The sequence below is a fragment of the Budorcas taxicolor genome, chromosome 16 (genome assembly GCF_023091745.1).
Source record: "Budorcas taxicolor isolate Tak-1 chromosome 16, Takin1.1, whole genome shotgun sequence".
NCBI lineage: Eukaryota > Metazoa > Chordata > Mammalia > Artiodactyla > Bovidae > Budorcas > Budorcas taxicolor.
Genome location: NC_068925.1, coordinates 42,413,618 through 42,439,803, shown reverse-complemented (window position 1 = coordinate 42,439,803; position 26,186 = coordinate 42,413,618). Strand labels below are relative to the sequence as shown.

General features: G+C 48.7%; 1 protein-coding gene across 1 annotated transcript in view; it reads left to right on the top strand.

Moving 5' to 3' along the window:
- The first annotated feature begins 577 nt into the window (after positions 1-577).
- Positions 578-26,186, top strand: part of TNFRSF8 (TNF receptor superfamily member 8) — a 36,789-nt gene continuing 11,180 nt past the window's right edge. The window contains exons 1-9 of the mRNA XM_052654069.1: positions 578-680; positions 3,773-3,866; positions 4,235-4,392; positions 6,136-6,252; positions 10,006-10,158; positions 18,499-18,592; positions 18,874-19,019; positions 21,065-21,166; positions 21,300-21,353. Coding sequence (XP_052510029.1) covers positions 593-680; positions 3,773-3,866; positions 4,235-4,392; positions 6,136-6,252; positions 10,006-10,158; positions 18,499-18,592; positions 18,874-19,019; positions 21,065-21,166; positions 21,300-21,353 — 1,006 coding nt within the window. The 5' untranslated portion in view covers positions 578-592. The remainder of the gene's footprint in view (positions 681-3,772; positions 3,867-4,234; positions 4,393-6,135; positions 6,253-10,005; positions 10,159-18,498; positions 18,593-18,873; positions 19,020-21,064; positions 21,167-21,299; positions 21,354-26,186) is intronic.

Below are 26,186 nucleotides of genomic sequence, written 5' to 3'. Positions count from 1 at the left end.
TTATAATGTCATCTATCCATGGTTGCAGTAGCATACAGAATAGTTTCACTGCCTTAAAAATCCTTAGTGCTCTGCCCATTCGTCTTCCCCTCCCCCACCCCTACCAAACACTGGCAAACATTGATCTTTTTACTGTCTCTCTAGTTTTGTCTTTTCCCAAATGTCATGTAGTTAGAATCACAGTAGGTAGCCTTTCCAACTAGCTGCTTTCACTTCGAAATATGCATATGATATCCCGCCCTGTCTTTTTTGCCCACTTTAATATTGAGATATTCATTTATTTTTAACATCATTTTTGTGATCTCCAGGGATGTGGGCTAGGAGGTGGAGGCTACCTCATGGACCCCGTCTGCCTTCTTGCCCTCATCTCAGGAACAGTCTGGAAGGAAGAGCGGGGCATGCCAGCTGCCCTGCCCAGCAGAAGACCACAGCAGTGTCTTCCCTCATGTGCTGGACTGTCCATGGGGGCTTTCTGGGTCCCTTCCCTCACCCTCTTTGAGTCCCCAGTGACCTTTCTCTGTGTCCCTCAGACCTCGTGGAGAAGAAGCCGTGCTCAGGGAACTCCTCCCGCGTCTGTGAGTGCCGGGCCGGCATGTTCTGTGGCACATCAGTCGTCAACTCCTGTGCCCGCTGCATCCCCCACTCTGTCTGCCCGGCAGGAATGGTTGTCAAGTTGCAGGGTGAGTATCCCCACCGCCCAGGACCACGATCTGTGCTGATGCCACCCCACCCCCACCTCAACCTCCCACCTCCTCCTTCCTGCTGGACAGATGACATCTCCTATCATGATGATGCCGAAGATGCACCCAGAGGCCTCTGCGGTCCCTTCCCTGCACCTCAGGTCCCAGGCTCAGAAAGAGTTCCAGGCACTGCCCTGGCTGGAGCAGGTCTTGGGTTGGCTTGAGGCTCAGGACAGAAATTCTCTGATGCTTGATAAGCAAGAAAGAAACCTGAAGTTTCTGTCCTGGCGTTTCCCAGAAGATCAGAGCTGGTTTCCCTGTTTCGGTCCATGGATGTGCCATGCTTTCTCTACCAGGTCTTCGCACATGCTGTTCCCTCTTTCTGGAATATCCTTCCTCCCCTGTTCACCCAGTGAACTCAACTCTGCCTTCAGCTGTCTGTTCAGACATCACCTCCTGACCTCTCACAGATCACGCCTCCTTTCCAACACGGATGCGAACGCTGGTCTCTGTCTCAGTGTGGTCAGTGCTCGTCTCCGTCTCTCCCCGTAGCTTTGTGAGGGCCAGGACCATGCCCAGCACATTCACAGTCATCTCCCCTCGAGGCGCGGTATCTGCTCCTCAGAGATGTCTGTCGACTGATGTGACCGGGAGATCAGAGCTGGGGGCGGGTAGAGTTCAAATCTGGTTGGATTCGCCCTGCTCACGCAGAACCCTCAGTAGACGAATCCTCAGAAGCCTGCCAGCTGCAGGCAGGCGAGGTGCATGTATGCATGCTAAGTCACTTCCGTCCTGTCCGACTCTGTGCGACCCTATGGACCGTAGCCTCCCAGGCTCCTCTGTCCGTGGGATTCTTCAGACAAGAATACTGGAGTGGGGAGCTGTTCCCTTCTCCAGGGGATCTTCCCAACCCAGGGACTGAACCTGCATCTCCTGTGTCTTCTGCAATGACAACTAGTGCTACCTGGAAAAGGGTTCTGAACTGGGCATCAGATACCTGGGATTTTGTACAGCTTTGCATCTGTGGGGTGTGTTCCCAGCCCTTTCTGGGCCTCGGTCTCACCTTCTGTAAATGAGGAAGTGTAACTGGAAGGCCTTACATGGGGGCTTTTCTTGCTTAGAAGCTCTTCTCTAAGAAAAGCAGCTGTGAGTTCTGTTGCTGCTACCTGTGGACCCGCTCTCGCTCTCTCGACGGCATTCCTGCATCTGCCACACGGTGGCGCCAGAGGCCTCTCTTTCCTGCCCCCCAGACCGCTGCCTAAAGCTGTACCACTGGCCATCTGTGGTCATTGAGCACTTAAGATGTGGCCAGTCACTTGAGAAGGGCTGTCAGTATAAAATATGCGCTGGATTTCAAATACTTAGTACACAGAAAGTATGCATTTTGTTATTTCTTATGTTGAATTTGTTGTTCAATCTCAGTTATGTCGGAATCTTTGCGACCCCCATAGACTGCAGCACGCCAGGCTTCCCTGTCCTTCACTATCTCCCAGAGTCTGCTCAAACACATGTCCATTGTGTCGATGATGCCATCCAACCATATCATCTGCCCTCTTCTCCTGCCCTCAGTCTTTCCCAGCGTCAAGGTATTTTCCAATGAGTTGGCTCTTCACATCAGGTGGCCAAAGTATTAGAGCTTCAGCTTCAGCATCAGTTCTTACAGTGAATATTCAGGGTTGATTTCCTTTAGGATTAACTGGTTTATGTTGATTATCTACTGACATAATTTGTGTCCGACTCTCTGTGACCCTTTGGACTGCAGCCCTCCGGGCTCCTCTGTCCATGGGATTTTTCAAGCAAGAATACTGGAACAGGTTCCCATTTCCTCCTCCAGGGGATCTTCCTGATCCAGGGATCAAACCTGCATCTCCTGTATTAGCAGCCAGATTTTTTATCTGCCGAGCCATCAGGAAAGTTCATATTTTAGGTATATTGGGTTAAATGTATTGCCTAATTTCACTTGTTTGTTTGTTACTATCCAAAATGTGGCTACTGGAAAATTTAAAACGGTGACTTGTGATCCACATATTTTATTGGATAGCACTGCTTGTAAAGCACTCCATCCTTTGGCTACCAAACCCTGGCTCGATTCCCCTGTGAGAGTTCCCACCGAGCAACTCTCAGGGCCTCAGTCTCTCCAGCTATAGAATGGAAAGTAATTTCTGCCTCAGGTGGAGCTTATAGCTAGGTCTTACCCTAAGACCTTGCACTGACTTTCTCCTCTGAAATTTTCCAGACTCCGTAAGGCTGTATTAGCCCCATTTTACAAGTGAGGAAACTGAGGTTCAGAGATGGCAGGTAACTGCTTAAGATCATAGAGCAGGGAATATCTAATCCAGTGTTTGAACCTTATGCTCAAGTCTTGTCACCCCACCACAGTGCAGGTAGATGAGATGAGTCAGCCTCGCTCATAGCCACTTCCACCAAAAGGTTCAAACTCAGGTCCACTTGATTTAAAACACTATGGTTTCTTCTCCGCTTTGCTTCCACCCAGTATTCTTCAGAGCTCTTCGGTTTGCAGATCACAAATTATTTGGTTCATGTAATTGAACGTTTTCTTTGTGGAACTTCAGGTATGGCTGGATCCAGGAGCTCTGTCTTTTCTCCGTCTCTCATCTCTACCCCACTGTGTGTTGTTTTTCCTGTAAAATATCTACCAGCAGCTCCAGACTTGCTTCCTACTCAACTCCAGTGGAAAATCTGTTTCTCCTTCCTATATTCTCAACAACAAAAACAAAACCTTGAAGTTGCTTCTCATAGACATGGCTTGGGTCATGTGCCCACCCCTGAGCCAGCCCATCATGGCCACAGGAATGGGATGGATTGATTGGTGCAGCCCGTCCCATGGCTATTCCTGGAAGTGGGAGTGGGGTGGTCAGTCTGTCCCAGCTCTTTACCACAGATACTGAATGTGGAAGGTGTAATTCTCCCGGGAAAACTGGGCTACTTTACCCCAAAGGTGAACGGATGCTGGGCAGGCACAAAGATCAGATGGCCGCTGTGTTTTCCTGGGTTGTGGTGGTAAGAGGTCTGCTCCTGGAGTCTCTGGCTCCTCAGCACCAAAGCTGAAGGCATCGCTGTCCTCCCTGCAGGCACAGCACAGAGCGACACCGTCTGTGAGCCGGCTTCCCCAAGGGCCAGCCCCAACTGCAGCGCCAGCCCACAGGACTGCAAGGGCCCCACCAGGTGACTCTCAGCCCCACACTATCCAGCTGACCCCTGTGTGGGGCTGTCCCACCTGATAGGAGACCCAGGGCATTGTGGGCTGGGGATGTGGATGGGGGTCAGTCCAGGGTGTCAGGGCTCCAGGGGGCCTCTCTGCTGAGCAAAAAGGTCATTGAGGCCCTAATGTGTGCCCAGCCCTCCCTGAGCACACAGGAGACCCAGAAGGACAAGAAAACACAGCTCTTGCTAACAGGATCTGCCCGAGGGCCTGCCAGAGGCTGTGGGCAGAGTCTGGGGGCCCCTTCTCTATAGAAACGGCTACCCCTGAGCACAGATTCCCCCTGCACCATCAGAAAAATTGCCAGTCCCATCTCTGGCTTCCTTCCCAGTGGCGCCATCCCCCAGGCCAAGCCCACCCTGACCTCCCCAGCAAGCCCTGGTGCCAGGACCATGCTTCTTGGAGGGGACATCCCCCTCGCCCCAGAAGATGCTTCTAAAATGACTCCCAACTCCAGCTCCTTCGTGGTGAAGCTCAATCCAGATCCAGGTAAGCTCTCTAAAGGAGCCAGGGGCAGTCTCCAGGGCAATGGTGTCCAGTGGATGGGGTACTGTGTGTGGGGTGGTCAGGGCAAACAGTCACTGAACCAGTATGGGGCGAAGAGGCTCTCAAGGCCTTCTGGGACTGAGACCTTGGAGGGCTAGAGTAGAGAATGGAAGGACTCACTTGTTTCCTGGTTTGGGTACCAAACACCGAGGCATGCTGGGGCAGCGGAACAGGCCCATCTCTGCAGGTATCAATATGATGCCCGCCTCTAGTTCCCATGGCAACAGATTAGGGTCCCCATTTACTCCTGTTTATTACCTGATAGTCTTCCATTGTACATGAATGTATAAGAATATTACACTTTGTTTAACACACAGTTTTTGGATATTTGGGTTGTTTCTCCTTTTTGGCTGTAGTGGATAATGAAAAACAAGTCTTTGATGAATATGTTTTTGTTTCTCTTTGTTTTTTTGAGTTGATCTCTAGGACTTCTTATAATTCTGGGTCTGAGCCCTTTGTCTTATAGTTGTGTTTAAAACATCTTCTCCCACCCCGTGGCTTGCCTTCTCATCCTCTTTATGGTGTCTTTTGATGAAGAGGAGTTTTTAATCTCAGTGTAGTCAAATTGGTCCATCTTTTCCTTTCTGACTAGTGCTTCTCATGTTCTGCTCTGCAAGGCCTTCCCTCCACTGAGGTCTCAACGACATCCTACATTTACTTCCTAAGGTCATTACTGTTTTGCCTTTGTTTAAAGTGTCCCTATGAATATCCAGTTGAATCCACACCATTTGTCAAATAAATTGTCCTTTCCTCACTGTTTTACATGCCATCTTTGTTGTAAATCAAGGGTCCATATTTGTGTGGGTAGGATTATCTGTTTTATATATAGTCATGTGTGTACGTTAATCCCAACAGCCTAATTTATCCCTCTCCCCATCTGGGCCTTCTTTAAATTCTCCCAATAATGTTTTATTATGATCTGTGTAGAGATATTTACATCTTTTTGTTAGATTTCTACGTCTTTGGTGTTTCTGTTGATAATATAAATGATCTCTTTTTCAATACTTCATGTGCTAACTTTTTTATTGTTAGCACTAGTTTGAACTGTGTGAAATGCCAATATTTGATTATTTCTGTCCTATCTAAACAGCAATTTCATGTGGTTCAGTGCAAATATATAGACATTCAATTGATTTTGATATAGTGACATTATATCTAACTATCTTGCTAAAATCACTTATTCCTTCTAATAATGTATCTACAAACTCTTTGGATGGTCTGTGCAGTCTGTGGTATCATCTATCCCTAAGTGCTTGATGTCTTACTTTCTAACCTTGCTCCTTTTGTTTCTTTTTCTTGCCTTATTGCATTGCCTATAATCTATGGGACCAAACTGAATAGAATTTGTGATGGTAGGCATCCTTGTATCCTTGTTGAATTCAAAGAGAGAGTGGCTACCAAAGTTTTGAGCTGGGCAGTGACAGAGCAATGAGGCTGGGGAGAGGACTCTGGCAAAGGGAGGGACCAGAAGCAGGAGGGTCATTTTGGAGGCAGTTGGCCCTCTTTTCCTGTGTGGCGTTGGACACATCCCTTCCCTCTCTGAGCCTGAGGCCTCCCTCTGAAGGACTACTTGACACGTGCAGAGTTTGGGAGCTGGGGGGCTTCAGTGATGAGGGGTGGGATAGGGTGAGGGTGAGGCCTCTGCCCACGTGACCTGGCCTGGAGCTTCTTTGCTTCTTTTCCCAGGGCTGACCCTGCAGCCCCCGTGCCCTTGGGGGTCTGCTGACTGCAGGAAGCAGTGTAACCACGACTACTACCTGGACAGGGACGGTCGCTGCAAGGCCTGTGTGACATGTTCAGGAGGTAAGGGCCATGCCTCTCCTCCTGGGGCCTCTTCCAGAGAGCAAGGATGGTCTTGGAAGGAGAGGCCAAGAATCTGGGGGTGGGAGCCCTGAGTTGGGTCCTGGATGCTCAGTCCTCAGGAGCCTGGTTCACCTCACTGGCATTTTTTGAGCAATCGGCTTCTAGCGACTCCCACTGACAATTGTGGGCTTTGATAGCCGTGACTCCCTTTCAGAGAGTTTCCATGCACTCACTCTGTCTTGCAAGGAAGCATTTGTTAATCAGCTACCCGTTTCAAGCTTGTCTCATTATTTTTTGTACCCATCCCATGATGCCTGGATTGAGATTGCCCCCATTTTACAGAAGAGAAAACTGAGGCTTGGGGAAGTCAGGGGATTTCCAGGGCCACAGCCCTCACAAATGGCAGGGCCAGGATTTGAACCTGGCATCTGCTACCAGGTTCTGGACTCATCACTCACTCCACTGCTTCTTAGAGCACCACTGTACAAGCACTTAGAGGCTGACTGCTCGTGTTCTCCCTGCGGCCAGCTGCCCGCCGCACCACCAGCCGCCCTGTGAAGTCCACGCAGCCGCCCAGGTCCCAGACTGCCATGGCTGTAGCCCCAGCCCAAGACAGCCTGCACCACCAGGGGGAAGTGTGATTCTGTCTCTGCAGCAACATGGACTGGAGTTGGGGGAGGCCACGTGGGGGAAAGGACATTCTGTTTGTGGTCACTGGAGGTCACTGTTCCGGTTACTAAGGCCACAGAGCAAATCTTCCCAAATATGAGTGGCAAAAAGCAAACCATTCATTGTAGTCGTGGAGTCTGTGGGTCAGAATTCAGACGTGACGCCAGAGGGCCAGCTGGTGTCTGCTGCATGAGGTCTGAGGTTTCAGTTGGAAAACCTGAAGCTTGAGAGCTGGAATCATATGCACCTTCTTCATTCATGGGTCTGGGTTTGATGCCCTCAGATCCTTTTCATGTCGGCTGCTATTTGGGCTTCCTTTGGGGTGCTGGTGCTTTTGATGCTTTTGAACTGTGGTGTTGGAGAAGACTCTTGTCCCTTGGACTGCAAGGAGATCCAACCAGTCCATTCTGAAGGAGATCAGCCCTGGGATTTCTTTGGAAGGAATGATGCTAAAGCTGAAACTCCAGTACTTTGGCCACCTCAGGTGAAGAGTTGACTCATTGGAAAAGACTCTGATGCTGGGAAGGATTGGGGGCAGGAGGAGAAGGGGATGACAGAGGATGAGATGGCTGGATGGCATCATGAACTCGATGAACTTGAGTCTGAGTGAACTCCAGGAGATGGTGATGGACAGGGAGGCCTGGCGTGCTGCGATTCAAGGGGTCACAAAGAGTCGGACATGACTGAGTGACTGAACTGAACCGAACTGAACTTGGGTGCTGAACCCAAAGATGAGTTAGTAGTAGAATAGAAACCATATTCATTTGTATGACCCAGCTTCAAAAGTTACTCAGAAGGTAGAGAATCTGCCTGCAATGCAGGAGACCTGGGTTCGATCTCTGGGTCGGGAAGACCCCCCAGAGAAGGAATGGCAGCCCACTCCAGCACTCTCGCCTGGAGTATCCATGGACAAAGAAGCCTGGCGAGCTAGAGTCCATGGGGTCGCAAAGAGTCAGACACAACTGAGCAACTAACACACTTTCAGAAATTACATGGCGTAACTTCCACTGCATTCTGCCTCTGAAGGCCGGGGAACAGGTTCCCCCTGGAGTCATGGAAGGGGAAAAGAGTCGAGTTTTTGGATGAGTAAGTGGCCAAGCTCTGGAAGAGCAGACAGACTGAAAGCTATTGCTGTGGCCATTCCTGGAAAAAATATAATCTATCACAGCTCCTGTGTCAGATGAGGAAATAAAGAGATGACTCTGGGCCCCAGAATTCCTTCAAGTTGTGTAAATGAAGCCCTGCGAGGCTGTGGAGTAGAGCCCAAGTGCCTGGGGTCAAATCTTAGCTCTTCTGCTTGAAAGCTTATAAACTGAAGCAAGTTTCTTAACCTCTCTGGGCCTGTTTCCTCATCAGTAAAATGGACATTATAAGAGACTCTTTCAGAGGGATGTTCTGAGAGTTAAATAGGTTAAACTGAGTTAATCTGGATACAGTGCTAGAAACACTGCCTCAAACAGGCTTTGTTATGTTAATATAATATTATAATTAGTAGTGCAGCCCCTTGTCTTTATCATGCAGGGCTTCTCAGCCTCTAACTATCCCACCAATGTCTTTATCGAGCAAATTGCATTTATCTAATCCACTGATACAGTAATTCTATTTTCAGCCATTAATAAAGCATGCAGAATATCCCTCAGTTCAGTTCAGTTCAGTCGCTCAGTTGCGTCCGACTCTTTGCGACCCCATGAATCGCAGCACGCCAGGCCTCCCTGTCCATCACCAACTCCCAGAGTTCACTCAGACTCACGTTCATCGAGTCCGTGATGCCATCCAGCCATCTCATCCTCTGTCATCCCCTTCTCCTCCTGCCCCCAATCCTTCCCAGCATCAGAGTCTTTTCCAATGAGTCAACTCTTCGCATGAGGTGGCCAAAGTACTGGAGTTTCAGCTTTAGCATCATTCCTTCCAAAAAAATCCCAGGGCTGATCTCCTTCAGAATGGACTGGTTGGATCTCCTTGCAGTCCAAGGGACTCTCAAGAGTCTTCTCCAACACCACAGTTCAAAAGCATCAATTCTTCGGCGCTCAGCCTTCTTCACAGTCCAACTCTCACATCCATACATGATTCCTGGAAAAACCATAGCCTTGACAAACAGACCTTAGTCGGCAAAGTAATATCTCTGCTTTTGAATATGCTATCTAGGTTGGTCATAATATCCCTAAATATGTATAAATGCATTGTCACACTTTGTATTTTATAAAACCACTAACAATTTCTTTTTATTTTGGAGAAAACCCCACTTTTCATCATTAGAATTTTCAAACATCCTCAGAGGTAGAGAGAATCAGAAGTGGTTATGAACTATCACCCAATTTTAAAGAATTATCAAGTCATGGCCAGTCTTGGTTCATCTTTACCCATGCTCACTCACCCCTAATCGTTGAATTATTTTCTTAAAAAAAATTTTTTTTGGAGGGGATTTTTCTCTTAATAGCTTTACTATTACAGATAGTAATAGTAAATTACTAGATACAGATACGTACAATAAATACAGTTGACATACTAGATACAGATAGATACAGTTGATATACAATAAAAGTTACATGTTTAAAGTGTGCAGTTTGATAAATTTTGAGACGTGTGTGGCTGTGAAACCATCACCACAATCAAGATAATGAACTGTCTGTCCACCTCCCAAAAGGTTCCTTAAGCTCTTTACTATCCCTCCCACCATTCCCTGCCCCTACTTCCATTCCCAGGCATTTGGTATGCTGTCACTGTGAAAGAGTCTGCGTTTTCTGGCTTTTCCTATAAACAGAATTATAGAGCATAGACTCTTTTTTTGGCTGTGCTGAACGGCATGGAGGATCTTAGTTCCCTGAGCAGGGATCGAACCTGTGCCCCCTGCAGTGGAAGCATGGAGTCCTAACCATTGGACTGCCAGGGAAGTCCCTATATACACCTTTTTTTAGCCAACTTCTTTCATTCAGCATAGTTACTTTCTGCACCAAAAGATCTGCTCAACAGAATAATCAAATAAGCACGTGTTCCTGGGCAAATCCGTCTCTGCCCTCCGGGGGTTCTCTGGATTCCTGCCCTCTTCATTCCAGTCCTTCCTTGGGACCCTTCTCTGTCCCCCAGATGGCCTCGTGGAGAAGACACCTTGCACATGGAACTCTTCCCGAGTCTGTGAGTGTCAACCTGGCATGTTCTGTGCCACGCCAGTCACAAATTCCTGTGCCCGCTGCGTCACCCGCCCCAACTGCCCACCAGGGATGGTCACCAAGCTCCAGGGTAAGCAGTTCACATCCCCAACCAAGGGGCTGAGCTCTGTGTCCCTACAGCTGTGCCTCTCCCCTCCTCCAACCAACCAAGGACCTTCATTCCTAGCTATTAACTAGGTCAGATCTGGGCTATGGTTTCTCTTTGAATAGTTAGATCCAGGAAATGGTAAAAAATCAAAACTTGGCATTTTGGCAAGAGTTTCTAATGATTGTTTTAAATTATTTAAAATTTTGTTATTCTTCTTGAAATTATTGGGCTGGTAAAATCTTGACTTGCTTGCAAGGTTGTTTTATTGACTCAAGATAGATCAATATAAAGCCTATGAGGAAGCTTCCAATTCAAATGGTGGACATTCACCAGATGAAAAAAAATATAAACCCTAGACAGCAGACAAAATAACAAACAAAAAAGAGTTCATCAGCAGATGAGAGAGTTCAGCGATTTTTTAGAAGGTGGAAAACAGATGGCAGGGTGGCAACAAATGAAACACAAGGAGAGGAAAACCCACCCCAGAATTCACTCCTTGAGGCTGGCAGAAAAGTGAGGGTAACCTGCTCATAAGACCCCCAGGGAGGCTCTGGGCTCAGACCAGGTAAGTAAAATGAAGGATGGGGGTGGAGCAGAGAATTAGAAAGTGCAGTAAGCTACAACTTCATCTCCAACATAAAAATTAAAAATGTGTAACACATCTGCCTGCAATGCAGGAGACCCAGCTATGATTCTTGGGTCAGGAAGATCCCCTGGAGAAGAAAATGGCAACCAGCTCCAGTGTTCTTGCCCGGAGAATTCCATGGACAGAGGACCCTGGCAGGCTACAGTCCATGGGGTCACAAGAGTTGGATACAACTAGAAAGTAAACCACCAACAATGCAAAACCAACCAACCAAAGTGCAATCTAAAAAATTCATGAATATAACAGCAATGAGAAAACATGCAGCAATGATATACCATAGGCTCTGACCAGTCTGAGAGATGGTGCCTGAGTTTTTATATCCTGCTGAAAATGATCAAATTTTTGTCTAACGACACTGAAGGACGATCTAGGGATAACTAGGTATTGGCCACTTTGGTGCAAAGCCCTCTTTGCTTGTGTCTTTGGAAGTACACCCTGTCAGTAGGCTATTCCTGCCCAGTCACCCTGAGTGAAAGCCTTCCAGCTCACACTCCCCACCCATGATCCCAGAGTTCCCAGGCAGACCTCCTGCTGAGAGAAGAGACCCATGGGGAAAAGGACACACTAATAGCACAGTAGAAGAAACTCCACCTGCTGCTGGAATATTCAGCACTATTCTTTCTAAATAAATGTGAATGAGAAGTATACATCTTCAGACTTATAAGGAAAAACAGCAGTATGAAAGAAAATAACAAGATACACAAACAGAAAAACTTACTACCAGTGAAGCAATGATGAACCCAAGAATGGAAGAGAAAATAGTGTCCACAGAAAAATTCGAGAAGTTACAACCACAGAGTGATAACATAAGGCAATGAAGAAGGAACAGTAAGAAAGTAGAAGACCAGAAATGACTTTTAGAAAGTGTGCTTGTTACCAATCTGTTGCCTCTCAGGCCCCAATTCACCTATGAACCCTTGCTGTGCAGTAAGAGATTAGCCTTTTCAAGCATTTTCTCCTTGTGAGTGTGATTCTAGTATATGACAATAGAGGGCGCAAGAGGACCACTGCAGAAGAAAGGAGGCGTTTCTTGACTGCCTTTGCTTTTTCTTATTCTTGCTGGAGAGTCGGTTTCCAGGGCCTGTGGATGGGGACATGTGGTGGTGCCCTGACCCGGTCATCCTTCCAGAGTAGGCAGTCTCTTGGCAACCTCACAATGAGACTTAGGTTGAAATGACCTACCGAGAGCAAAGCAGGATGAATGAAGAGTACCCACGTCTAGACATAATGGATGTGTACACGTGCATGCCTAGTTACATCCAACTCTGCGAGTCCATGGACTGTAGCCTGCCAGATTCCTTTACCCCTGAGATTTTATAGGCAAGAATACTGGAGTGGGTTGTCATTTCCTTTTCCGGGGGACCTTCCCAACTCAGAGATGAAACCTGAGTCTCTTGAGTCTTCCTGCATTGGCAGGCAGACGCTTCACCACTAGCGCCACCTGGGAAGCCTGGCATAACAGATGTACCACCATTTATTTATCCATCCACCAGCTGATGGACATCTGGCTTGTTTCCAGTTTAGCGCTACCCTGAATAAAACAGCTACAAATGTTCATGTATGGGTTTTTGTGTGGACATGCATTTTCATTTCATGGGTAAATACCTAGGAGAGGGATGCCTGGGCATTGTGCTGGCCTACACAGAATGTCTTTGCGGGTCAGATCAAAGCTGGCCACCTGTGATCTGACCCAGCCACCTCTTCACGGGTCGAGGGAACCATGCGTAGAGCCAGACTTAGAGCTGGGACACAGAGATCCTGAGTCACCCCAAGTACTCTCCACTGGACCACACCAGCTCCTTCCTAGTTGACCGGATAATTTTTTAGCTTAAATGCAATTATGTTTGAAAGCAGATTAAAAATATTTTCAGGGAATTCCCTGGTGGTTCAGTGGTTTGGACTCAGAGCTTTCACTGAAGGAGCCCAAGTTCAATCCCTGGTCAGGGAATTAAGATTCTGCAAGCCACACAGCATGGCAAAAACAAGAGAGGCATTTTCAGACATAAAAGGGCAGTCTGCTTCCCCACAACCCCATGTATCCTTTCTTAGAAAGTTACTTGATGATGTAATCCAATTAAATGAGGGGCAGAAAAGAAAAGCCATGAAATCTAGAAAACAGTGGCTCCATCCCAGGAGAGAAGAGAAGGGAAGTCCCAGAATGACACCGGTGCTAAAGACATGACAACATCTGGTTGAGCCTCATCAGAGCAGGAAAGTGAGGGGTGCCAGGGAATTGTCTGCAGGAATAGAAGTTAGAATGGCGGTCAATTTCATGAGTAGTAGAGTTGGACAACTTGAGAATATGGTGAAGGCACATTATTCTTTCATCAACAGAAAAGAAAAAAGGCAATTGAAAACTCTAGGGAAAATAAAAAGCTGACAAAAAATGTACAGCTCAAGTATGAAGATGAAAATTTCATCTAATTTTAAGCACTTTCTGGGTGTATGGGAAAAAAATTCCATTTGACCTTGATGCTAAGACCGTTCTCCTTTAACTGGCCTAAGGATCAGGTGTTTGGATTTAAAGAGAAGTATTTAAATCTGATAGACAATATCTTTTTTTTTTTTTAAGTTTCTAAATGGGTCTAAGAGCAGGCAGGTTCCTTCCTGCTCCCTCTCCCTCCCCCCAGCCCCACTTTCCAGTGAGCCTTTTCCAGAGAACACAGGCAGATTAAGTAGGGACTAAATGATGTCTTCTGTTGACCTTCAGATCCAAAGGAGGAAAAAAGGGGAGAATCAGTAACTCATGGAGGAAGGAGGAAGGTTATGGAGAGGTTATGGTAAATACATACAGAGAAGGGATGAGAGGCACCCAGGAGTGCTGGGCCCAATTTCTCTGCTTAGAGGAAGGACAGCATTTCTATTGCTGGATTCTGTCGCAGGTTGCCTTAGAAGGGAGGCTGCCTTGAAGGGAGGTCAGAGGGTGCTAACTGGTGATGGTATTCAGTCAATCACTCAGTCGTGTCCAAATCTTTACAACCCATGGACTGCAGCACACAAGGCTTTCCATCACCATCTCCCAGAGTTTGCTCAAACTCATGTCCTTTGAGTTGGTGATTCCATCCAACCATCTCATCCTCTGTCTCTCCCTTCTCCTCCTGCCCCCAATCCCTCCCAGCATCAAGGTCTTTTCCAATGAGTCAACTCTTTGTATCAGGTGGCCAAAGTATTGGAGCTTCAGCTTTAGCATCAGTCCTTCCAACGAATATTCAGGACTGATTTCCTTAAGGATTGACTGGTTGGATCTCCTTGCAGTCCAAGGGACTCTCAAGAGTCTTCTCCAACACCACAGCTCGAAAGCATCAATTCTTCAGCGCTCAGCCTTCTTTATGGTCCAACTCTCCCATCCATACATGATTACTACTGGAGAAACCATAGCTTTGACTAGATGGAGCTTTGTTGGCAAAGTGATGTCTCTGCTTTTTAATATGCTGTCTAGGTTTGTCATAGCTTTTCTTCCAAGTAGCAAGCGTCTTTTAATTTCATGGCTGCAGTCGCCAGCTGCAGTGATTTTTAAACCCGATAAAATAAAGTCTGTCACTGTTTCCATTGTTTCCTGGGTGTAGCTACAGTTAGTGTTCTTGAGCAAAAGAGCTCCTCCAGTCCTCTCCAAGTCAACTCTCACTGAATCCCCAGGACATCTCAAATACAGGTAGAAATTATCATAACAATTGCATTATCTTCCTCATAGCCCAAGGTCTCCAGGCTTCAACTAATTCAGGTAATGGTCTGGTGACCACGTGGAAAGACACAGCATCTTTTTTTTTTTTTTTAATGTTTTTAATTTACTTTTTAAAAAAGAAATAATTCTGTTTATTTAGTTTTGGCCGTGCTGGGCCTTTGTTCCTGCAGGGCTTTTGCTCTAGTTGCGGGGGTGGGGGCCGCTGTCTAGTTGCGGGGGGTGGGGGCCGCTGTCTAGTTGCGGGGGGTGGGGGCCGCTGTCTAGTTGCGGGGGGTGGGGGCCGCTGTCTAGTTGCGGGGGGTGGGGGCCGCTGTCTAGTTGCGGGGAGTGGGGGCCGCTGTCTAGTTGCGGGGGTGGGGGCTGCTCTCTACTTGCGTACGTGGGCATACTGCAGTGGCTTCTCTTGATGCAGAGCACGGGCTCTAGGGCGCGTGGGCTTCGGTAGTTGTGACTCGTGGGCTATAGAGCATAGGCTCAATAGTTATGGTGCATGGGCTTATTTGCTTCGCGGCATGTGGGATCCTCCCAGATCCACCCCATGTCTTCGCATTGGTAAGCAGATTCTTTACCACTGAGCTACTAGGGAAGTCCTAATTTGCTGATTTTTAATCGCTCTACAATATTGTTTTGGTTTCTGCTGTGTGTGTGTGTGTGAGTCAGTCAGTTGTGTCCGACTCTTTGCAACCCCACAGACTATAACCCGTCAGGCTCCTCTGTCCATGAGATTTTCCAGGCAAGGATACTGGAGTGGGTTGCCATTTCTTTCTCCAGTGGATCTTCCTGACCCAGGGATCAAACCTGGGTCTCCTACATTGCAGGCGAATGCTTTACTGTCTGAGCTACCAGGGAAGTTTCTGCCATGTATCAACATGAATTGGTCATATAGGTATGCCCCCTCTCTTGAACCTCCCTGCCATCTCCTACTGTCTATGTGAAAACCTCCAAAAACCAGAGGGTTCCTCAGTTCAGTGCAGTCACTCAGTCGTGTCCGATTCTTGGCGACCCCATGAATCGCAGCACACCAGGCCTCCCTGTCCATCACCAACTCCCGGAGTTTACCCAAACTCATGTCCATCGAATCGGTGATGCCGTCCAGCCATCTCATCCTCTGTTGTCCCTTTCTCCTCCTGTCCCCAATCCCTCCCAGCATCAGGGTCTTTTCCAGTGAGTCAACTCTTTGCATGAGGTGGCCAAAGTATTGGAGTTTCAGCTTCTGCATCAGTCCTTCCAATGAACACCCAGGACTGATCTCCTTTAGGATGGACTGGTTGGATCTCCTTGCAGAGTCTTCTCTAACACCACAGTTCAAAAGCATCAATTCTTCGGTGCTCAGCTTTCTTCACAGTCCAACTCTCACTTCCATACATGACTACTGGAAAAACCATAGCCTTGACTAGATGGATCCTTTGTTGGCAAAGTAATGTCTCTGCTTTTTAATATGCTATCTAGTTTGGTCATAACTTTCCTTCCAAGGAGTAAGTGTCTTTTAATTTCATGGCTGCAGTCACCATCTGCAGTGATTTTGGAGCCCCCCAAAATAAAGTCTGACCCTGTTTCCACTGTTTCCCCATCTATTTCCCATGAAGTGATGGAACCAGATGCCATGATCTTAGTTTTCTGAATGTTGAGCTTCAAGCCAACTTTTTCACTCTCCTCTTTCACTTTTATCAAGAGGCTCTTTAGTTCTTTACTTTCTGCCATAAAGGTAGTGTCATCTGCATATCTGAGGTTATTGATATTTCTCCCGCAAATCTTGATTCCAGCTTGTGCTTCATCTACCCCAGCGTTTCTCATGAATGTACTCTGCATAGAAGTTAATAAGCAGGGTGACAATATACAGCCTTGACATACTCCTTTTCCTATTTGGAACCAGTCTGTTGTTCCATGTCCAGTTCTAACTGTTGCTTCCTGACCTGCATATAGGTTTCTCAAGAGGCAGGTCCTCAGGACCCTACTAATCCAAGAAGAAAATTAATCCTGGCCTTACTTTCTCTTCAAAATGTTAAAATCAGGAAAAATCTGAGAGGCATAATGAGAGCTTTTTATAAGAGAAGCATGGGCAGGTGGGAGGTTTGCTTTGTATCACTTAAGGAAAGGGGTGCCCCCCCGACCAGGAACATGGGAGCGGAGAGGGCTAGTAGCCGGGCTGGACCTACTTCAAATGTGGGCCATTTCCTTCTGCCCTAGTGAAACAGTTAATCATAAACTTGTAAGAAAATGCTCAGTCCCCAGTAGGAGGCAGTGCGTTCCCATGAAAAGTGCTCCAGGCTAGGACTCGGGAGCCCTGATTTCTGGTTGGAGCTCTGGCTCTGTGTTTCTCTCCGTCTGTGAGAAGGGGTGGCTGGGTCAGATCAGAAGTGACTGTGCTTGAACTGGTCCTCAAAGGCATGCTGTCAGCACAGTGACACAGCCTTCCCCTTCCTAGGTACTCAAGTGAAGTGAAATTATGTTTTTGCAAAGGCTTGTACACAAATACTCATAGCTACCCAGGTGGTGCTGGTGGTAAAAAACCCGCCTGCCGACGCAGGAAGCTTGAGAGATGTGGGTTCGATCCCTGGGTCAGGAAGATCCCCTGCAGAAGGGAATGGCAACCCACTCCAGTATTCTGGCCTGGAAATTACTTTCTGTTACTCTAGATTAACTTTTCGGGGATATTTCCATAAGATGTATTCTTCTGTGTCTGGCTTCTTTCACTGAGCTTTTGAAGTTCATCCATGCTGTAGCTGTTTTAATACACTTAGTTACTCCGTGGTGTCCGACTCTTTGCCACCCCATGGACTGTAGCTTGCCAGACTCCTCTGTCCATGGGATTCTCTAGGGAAGAATACTGGAGTGGGTAGTCACTCTCTTCTCCAGGGGATCTTCCCGACCTAGAGATCGAACCTGGGTCTCCTGCATTGCAGGCAGATTCTTCACCATCCGAGCTACCAGGGAAGCTCCCAGCTGTGTTAGTACTTCATTTCTTTTATTGCCATACAGTATTCCAGCATTCAGAGGTACTACATTTTACCATCGGATGGGCACTGGGGTCATCTCTGCTTCTTTGATGACTCCATCTTCTCCCTCCCATCTCCGGGGTTTCCCCACCTTTTGTTTCCTCTGCTTAGAAACTCCCGCTCCCACTCACATGCTAACACCTCCCTCCTCAGGGAAGCCTCCCTAGTGACTGAGATGAGATCAAGCCTGCCATTATAGGGACCCCCATCTGCCTTCATGTGACACCGAGTCTATGAACCCCACCAGCCGGTTGGCCCCCAGGGGTGCAAATCTTTTCTGTTTTGCTCACAGCTCTGTCCCAATTCCCAGCACGCAGCAGGTGCTCAGTAAAGAGTTGTTGCTTGGAGGGAAGGGAGCAGAGAGGGAGGAAGCAAGGAGACAGCCAGGACACAGACGGGTCTGCCTGGCTGCTGTGTCCTTCCGGCCCCATGGTGCTGCCTCCCCGGAAGTCACCAGTCCTGATGTGTCAGGCTCTTTGGCACTGATTTTTTTTAAATTTAATTTAAAAAATTGAAGCACAGTTGATTTACAAGATATTGAATATAGCTCCTTGCTATACAGTAGGTCCCTGTTATTTATCTCTTTTATATATAATAGTGTGTATATCTGTTAATCCCATTTCCCAGTTTATCCCTCCTTCCCTGCTTTTCCCTTTGGTAACCATCCTTGCCACTGTTTCTTTTTTTTTTTTTAATTTATTTATAAATTGAAGGATACTTGTTTTACATAATTTTGTTGATTCTGTCAAGCCTCAACATGAATCAGCCATAGGCATACATATGTCCCCTCCCTCTTTTTTTTTTTTAATTTTATTTTTTTACTTTACAATACTGTATTGGTTTTGCCATACATTGACATGAATCCACCACAGGTGTACATGAGTTCCCAACCCTGAACCCCCCTCCCACCACCTTCCCCATATCATCTCTCTGGGTCATCCCAGTGCACCAGCCCCAAGCCTCCTGTCTTGCCACTGTTTCTAACCCACTCCCTGCAGGTATGGCTGAGACAGGCACCACCTATGAGCCACCTGGACTGGGGAGCCCTCCTGACTGCAACACCAGCCCAGAGGACCATGGGGCGCCTAGCAGGTGACTCCTTGGGCCTCTCTCTTCACTGGCCCTGCCTGGGGGTGGGGGCAGCTGGCTAGGGATGGCAGTGGAGCTTGGGCTGGATCCCTAGGCCAAGCCCACAGGTCATTTTGGAGAATGTGAGTCTATGTCTGTGCTGGTACCGTGGAAGGCCAGAAGGCCTAGAAACCCAGGCCCTGCCCTCGAAGTGCCTGGCGGAGACTGTTGGCAGAGGAGCTGGGGTCGCAGACCTCTGTTTCCATCTCAGTCGTCTGTCTTACCTCTGGCCTCTCTCTATGCAGCCCCACCCCCTCCTTGGTCTCCCTGGCTGACTCCCTGACCGGTAAGGAGCATGAAGCGGGTGTCACCCACGCCTGGGAGGACACCCCGGTCTCAACCAGTGCTCCCATCTCCTTCTCCTCCACGGGAAAGCCGGCTCTGGTTTCAGGTAATGATCACCCCCACGAAGCAGGGCCTTCCTCCCTGGGGACCACAAGGAGGGAGGCTTCTCAATGGGCAACAGCATCACTTGGTGGGGGTTGGGGGGGAAGAGTGGGGCTTGGGAAGTCCTGGGAACAAAGTTGACCTCAGGTCTTCAGCTTCTTGATCTGGAGCTGTGGCTCTGTCACTTGCTAGATATGATTCCTTGATTCTTCTGAGCAGGGATTTTATTCTCAGCTTCTTCTCCATGGCCCATAATTGCTTCTCACGAAATATTTGGCGGCTAATCTCATGACCTTGACTGGGCTTCCCTGGTGGCTCAGTGGTAAAGAATCCGCCTGCAGTGCAGGAGATGCAGGTTCAATCCTTGGGTCAGGAAGATGCCCTGGAAAAGGAAATGGCAACCCACTCCAGTATTCTTGCCTGGAAAATTCCATGGACAGAAGAACCTGGCTGGCTACGTACAGTCCATGGGGCCACAAGAGTCGGACACGACTGTGTGACTAAACCACCACTACCTCATGATCTTGACTAGTTTCTTACTTCCTTTGGGCTTCAGCTTTCTCACCTTTTAACGTTGTTAACAGCGTGTACCGCAAAGGGCAGTAAGCAAAGAATGATATACCCGGGCATTACCGGCTCCCGGCGTGCGATTTTAAGGACTTGCAGTTCTAGTGTTGGACACTAGGCGGCGATAGTGCTCAGCCAGCCCTCTGCGAGGTCCTGGATTTGGCAGTTTAACAACTTGTTAGAAAAGCAAATTACCAGCCTCCTCCAGCCAACTGAATCAGACTCTGCATTTTAACATGGTCCCCAGAAGATTCATAGGCACAGGAATGTCTGAGAAGCACTTATCTGGTACGTGTTGTTATTGTTCGTTCGCTAAGTCATTCTTGCTGCTGCTGCTGCTAAGTCGCTTCAGTCGTGTTCGAATCTGTGTGACCCCATAGACGGCAGCCCACCAGGCTCCCCCGTCCCTGGGATTCTCCAGGCAAGAACACTGGAGTGGGTTGCCATTTCCTTCTCCAATGCATGCAAGTGAAAAGTGAAAGTGAAGTCTGTCAGTCATGTCCGACTCTCAGCGACCCCATGCAGGCAAGAATCCTGGAGTGGGTAGCCATTTCCTTCTCCAGAGGATCTTCCCCAACCCAGGGAGAGAATCAGCGTCTCCTCCATTGGCAGGTGGATTCTTTACCACTGAGCCACCAGGGAAGCTATTGGGTACATGCTACTTTTTCAGCACCTAAACATGGATTTTAAAAAATAATAGCTATTTGTTGATTTTCATAAGTGACAAAGGGACCAAAAAAAAAAAGAGGCAAGTTAAGTACTAAGAGATAATGAAATATATCCAGATAGTGGTTAACAGTGTGGGCTCTAGAGTCACGCTGGCCTGGCCTGAGCTATGATTTCTACCCTCTGGGTGACCTTGGGCCTGTTAATCTTTGCAAACATCAGCTTCCCTCCATTGTAAAATGGAGATGGTCATGGTGCCCATGGCATAGGGCTTTTGACTCCTCATTCAAGGAGCACTTGCTGAGTGTGCTTATGTGTGGAGTAGATGTTGTGTCTGCCCTCGTGGAGTTTCCAGTCTAGAGGAGGGGCCGGGAGTTGTGCCAGACTCCTAACTTCACCGTCTTGATTGCTCTGTCTGCCAGCCGCCCGGGACTGGGCATCACGCTTGCCTTCCTCCCCAGTCCCCTGATCTCATCCTATTGGACCTCAATTCCCTCTTCATTCTGCCTCCTTGACCTCTCCATTTCTCCCCCTTTAACAATGGTTTGTGCATCCTTCAACTCTTTAGCTCCCCATGGGCTTCCCAGAGCCAGGTGAGAAAGGACAGGTGGGTGAGGGCTGGACCAGATAGCTATAGATAGGATCTGGGTTTCTCTTCTGGCTTGGGAAAGGACCAGGTCCTGTCAGCAACAGTGGAGTCTGTGTCCAGAAGGAGGAAGCAGTCTGGGGTGAGGGCTGTGCTGTGTGGTTGCTGTAGGGCCCCTGGCTCCCTGCGAGGATGTCAGGGTGAGAATGCAGGGCACCACTGTGTTTCAGGACCTGTGCTCTTCTGGGTGATTCTGATACTGGTGGTGGTCGTCAGCTTCAGCTCCTTCGTCCTGTGCCACCGGAGGGCCTGCAGGAAGTGGATTGGACAGAGTAAGTGCATGTATCCTTGGGGCCCTGGGAGGGCAGGGTGCCCTGTGCTGGCCCTGCCTGGGTCCTTTTCCCGTCCTGCCCGCTGAGATTCTTTGAGGCTGGCACCCCAGTCCTCCTGCTGCTGTCATTTCAGAGCTGCATCTGTGCTACCCAGTCCAGACCTTCCGGCCCACGCTGGAGCCTGTGGGTGAGTGTCCAGGGGTCCAAAAGGGCTGTGCGCGGCTACACCGCAGCTCTGCACGGTGGGCCAGAACTCCCTTGGGGCTCCCTCTGTGTAGGGGGGTTCCCACAAGCTGCTCCTCCTTTCTGTGCAACCTCGTATGTGATGGGAATATAATGTGGGTGGAAACTGTGACATGTTCCCTTCTGCGTCGGATGCGGTCTGGGCCCGAAGCTTCAGAAATTCACCTTGTCCTTAATTCTCTCCTCGGCCGTGCCCTCAGGAGAGGCCTTCCCTTCCTCTCTTCTCTCTGTCCCTCCTTCCCAGTCTCCTTGTCATTTCCCCCACCCCTTCCCTCCTGCTGGTGCCCAGGGTGTAGGGGTTGGGGTGGGAGAAGCAGGCTAACAGGGCTACAGTCCTGATTCTGCACGATGAGCTACATGACTTTGGGTGAATCACTTAATTCCTTCCTTTGTGTCTCAGTTTCCTCATCTGTACCAAGTCACTTAGTCGTGTCCGACTCTTTGTGATCCTATGGACTGCCAGGCTCCCTGTCCATAGGATTCTCCAGGAAAGAATGCTGGAGTGGGTTGCCATACCCTCCCTCCAGGAGATCTTCCTGACCCAGGGATCGAACCCACGTCTCTTCTGTCTCCTGCATTGGCAGCTGGGTTCTTTAGCACTAGCGCTGCCTTGGAGATGGGATCTAATTCAGAGAGTGGGTGTGTGGGTCCGTTGTGTCGGGGCCTGTTAAGCGCTGTGCGCAGAGCCTGCGCGCAGTCAGCATTTGCAGGTTGTGGCTGCTGTTTGCTGACAGCTCCCCTGTGTCTGGGGCCTTTTTTCTCACCAGGAGTCCAGGCCTTCCTGAGTTCTCAGTTGATCTGAACTTTTCTGTCTGATCCCTGGCCAGCCTCCAGACCACCTCTTCCAGGCAGCCTTCCATGCCTCACCCATCCAGGCAGCAGACTCAGCTCTCACCTGGCAGGGGACAGGAGGGGGGACCCCAGCCATTGTGTGCCAAGTATTTCTTCTCCCCTGGACGATATCTTTCAAGGCAGGACAAGGTCCTCCTCAACGTGCCACAAGCATTGTTTGAGCACCTACTATGTATGGGCCCTGACCACAGGGGAAGGAGCAAACACAAATGGTTTGAGCTTCCTTTCTGGTTACAAGGCAGGGTCCTATGATGGTCTCACAGACCCAGAAGCTCCATGGGAAATGGGTGATGCTCTTCATTTCATAATGAAGAGACGAGACCCAGGGCCACACTGTCTGTAGTTGCCGTGGCCAGACTCAGGAACTGGTCCTGGAGCCGGCAGGTCTCATTGGCAGAGGTCTCAGTCCTTTAGCCTCTTCCTCACCCCCCCACCCCCACAATGGGCTGTCCACCACCCAGTGCCCAGCCTGACACCCAGCGGTCAACTCAGGCCTCCTCGCCCCCACGTCCCCGGGCCCCACGGAAAGCTTTGCCCTAGCCTGGCTCCTGGCTTGGCCCCCGAACACAGCGCGTGAGGCGTGTTTTGGGTTTGATGAGTTTCACAAGCAGGTGCTTGTGTTCTCTTCGCAAGGGGGCTTTTTGTGTTTTGACAGTTTCAAGCCTTTTTCCATGAGCTGTCAGGCTCAGTGTCTCATTGAAACCCGCGTTTGCTTTCTTGACATTTTTCTAGTATTAGAGTTTCCATTGCTGTCAGTTTATTTTTTTCTTCAAACCTCCATGATAGCAGTTTTGTCACACACATACAAAGAAAAAAGAGAGAGAGAGAGAAAAGACAAAAAGCACCTTCTCTTAAAAAGTCAGACCTACCAGGAACTGAGCCTGGGGCTCAGTGGTGTCCACCTTGTTTGGTGCCATTTCTGGCGCGCTGGCTTCCGGTGGGTCCTTGGGGGTCTGGTTCCCAGGGAAGGAGGTGACGTAGGGTGAAGATGTGGGGGGACTGAGCAGGGTGGGCGCAGTGGGAGCTGGAGGAGTGCAGGAGTCTTTATGCGCTTGTCCGCCCCTTTGTGTATCCGCCACGCACTTCTTAGTGGCCCTGTGCTGGGTCCGGCAAGTGCCCTCCCGAGCTTTCTCACCAGCTCAAGCAGAGTGGGAATAATCTGGCCTCAGTCCTCCTGGTCTCGGAACTCCAGGGCTCAGGGAGCCCCAGGTGTGGTTAGCAGTGATCTGGACAGGTGCCTATTTGATGCTCACCCCCATCCCTGAATGGGGATGAGCATCTCCATAAGTACACATGTGTTCTCCTCTTATTCCTCCCAGAGGCCTGTTATAAAAGCTGAGGCACGGGAAGATGAAGAAGCTTGTCTAAGGCCACTTGGTTAATGAGCAGTACGACCGACCAGGATTTTGTTGGTGGTGCTGGCTAGATTTTTGCATAAAGGGTACCCTGGCACTGTTGACACCTGCCCAGGATCTTTCTTTGCTGTGGGGATTGTCTTGTGTGTTGCAGGATGCCAGGCAGTCCTGGTCTGTAGATCCACCAGATACTAGCAGCACCTCCCATCTGTGGCAGCCAGCAATGTTTCCAGGTACTGCCACATGTGCCCTGGAGGGGAAACGTCTCTCCTGGTTGAAAAACACTGGCTGGAAGTCTTTTAACCCTTCATTTAAAAAGACACTGTCATCATTACTTTATCTGTTACTTCAGGCAGTTTTAAGTTGGAAACATTGCTTTGTTTGTTTTGAAACAACTTCAAACATACAGAAAAGTACGGTGAACGTATTTTTCCTGAACTATTTGAGAGTAAGTTACTGACTTCATGCTTTTTCACCCCTGAATACCTGAGTGTGTATTTCACACAACCGCAGTGAAATCATCAACATCAGAGAATTCGCTTTGCTGTATCGCCACCAGCTAGGTCTCAGACCCCAGTCGAGTTTCTTCGTGCACTGATAACAGTGCCTTGAATGCAGTCCAGCCTCTCCTGTTCCATTTGGCCACTGTGTCTTTGTCCCCTCTAGTCTGAGTTTCTCCTCCTGGTCATGACCTTGCCATCTTGGAAGATTCCACCAGTGGTTCTGTGGCTGCCCCTCACCCCGGGTTTGCCTGACTCTGGAGTGAGGTATCCACCCCATCCCCACCCCCTGCCAGCTTTCCCTTTGTCCCTCCCCCTGCATGTTCACCCGAAGCCCTGGATGAGCGTGGTGTCTGCCAGCCTTCTCCACCGTGCAGTCCTCTTTCCTCTGTGGCCATCGCTAAGGTGAGGGGAGGTGCTTTGAGGCTCTGTGAATAACCGGTGCATCATCAGCCTTTCCTCCGTTTCTGTATGTTTGTCTGTCTGGATGTGTGGTTCCTTTCTTACTCTGCTGTTGTCGTTACTTAATTTGATGTTCAAATTGTCCCGGGTGAGGCCAGTGAGGGCCCCTTCAAGCTGGCTCCTGTGTGCTTTTGGTTCCATCTTTCTGTGTTTGGGGCTCATCTCTTTTTTAAATGTCTTTTTTTTTTTTAATTGAAGGAAATTCTTTTTTTCCTTTTTTTTGGCTGGGCCATGCGGTCTGTGGGATCCTTAGTTCTCTGACCAAGGATCAAACCCCAGCCTTTGGCAGTCAGAGTGCTGAGTCCCAACCATTGGACCGCCAGGGGGTTCCCTGGAGCACTCCATTACCGAGTTCCCAGCTTAGCTTGTAATAGTTCCCTGCCCCTTCCTGGACTGGAATCTAAGGCTGCCTGTTGCCAAACTCCTTCCTTGGGTCTGTTCCACTTCCCACAGCAGCCAGAACCCCAGGCCAGAGAGGGGATGGAACTGACAGCAGACAGCAACAGGGATGGAAAGGATGCATAACCTGGGTGTCAGAACCCACGTGCTTGGCTTGAGCAGCCCTCAGAGCAGCTCTGGGAAGCCAAGCACTTCTCTATGGGGACGGAGGGGGCTGCCAATGCCCAGTTTGTCCCTGGATTTGTGTCCTGGGACGCTGGACACATTTGTGAGAAGATTGCGATCATTCCAAAAAAGCAAGGTTACCAATGAATGAAGACAGGGAACTGAAGCAACATTTTTGAGGGAAAAAGCCCTTACAAAATCTGACCTCTGCAGTTGGCACCGCTCGTTCTCGGTCTTTATTAAAGAACACAGGCAGGTTGTAACACGGCTATAGGCCGAGGTTAATGCCATCTGGATTCTGCCTTTTCACCTTGACATTATTTTATGCTGGTTTCTGAGAGACGGTATTGAAAGCTGATTTTCTTTTCAGTGTGATGGAGTGTCAAGCCACGGGAGTATCCTGGGGCCCCCTTGGTGCTAGACAGCATTCTAGCCACCTTCCTTTTTGTTTTTCTCCTTCCCTTTTTAATGTTTCAATTTAAAAAATCTAAACAGACTTCATTAAAGAAAAGTTTTAGACTTACAGAAAATTTGAGAAGTTAGTGGAAATATAGCCCACACCCAATTTCCTCTATTATAAACATCTTATTCTACTGCAGTACGCTTGTCACAATAAAAGCAATACCGACTCACTACTATTATGTGAAGCCTGTACTCTGTTCAGGTCTACTTGGCTTTGCCTAGCATGCTTCTGCTCCAGGACCCCACCCAGGACACCACTTTGCATTTGTGCATTAGGCTCCCCTGGCCTCTGACAGTTTCTGGCCCTCCTAGTTTTTGATGACCGTGGCAGTTTTGAGGAGTGCTCGTCAGTTAAGGTATAGGATGATCCTCTGTTGGAATTGGTCTAGTGTTTTTGTCCTGATTAGACTGAAGTCATGGGTTTGGAGGAGGAAGACCATATGAGTTCAGTGTCATTTCCATCACAACCTATCAAGAGTATGTGCTCTCAAATTAAAACTTGAAAACAATTATTTTTTTGTTTAGTAGACAGGATAGAACTCCAGTGTCCCTAGCCACAAGGGACTAGTTCCACCGAGAAGT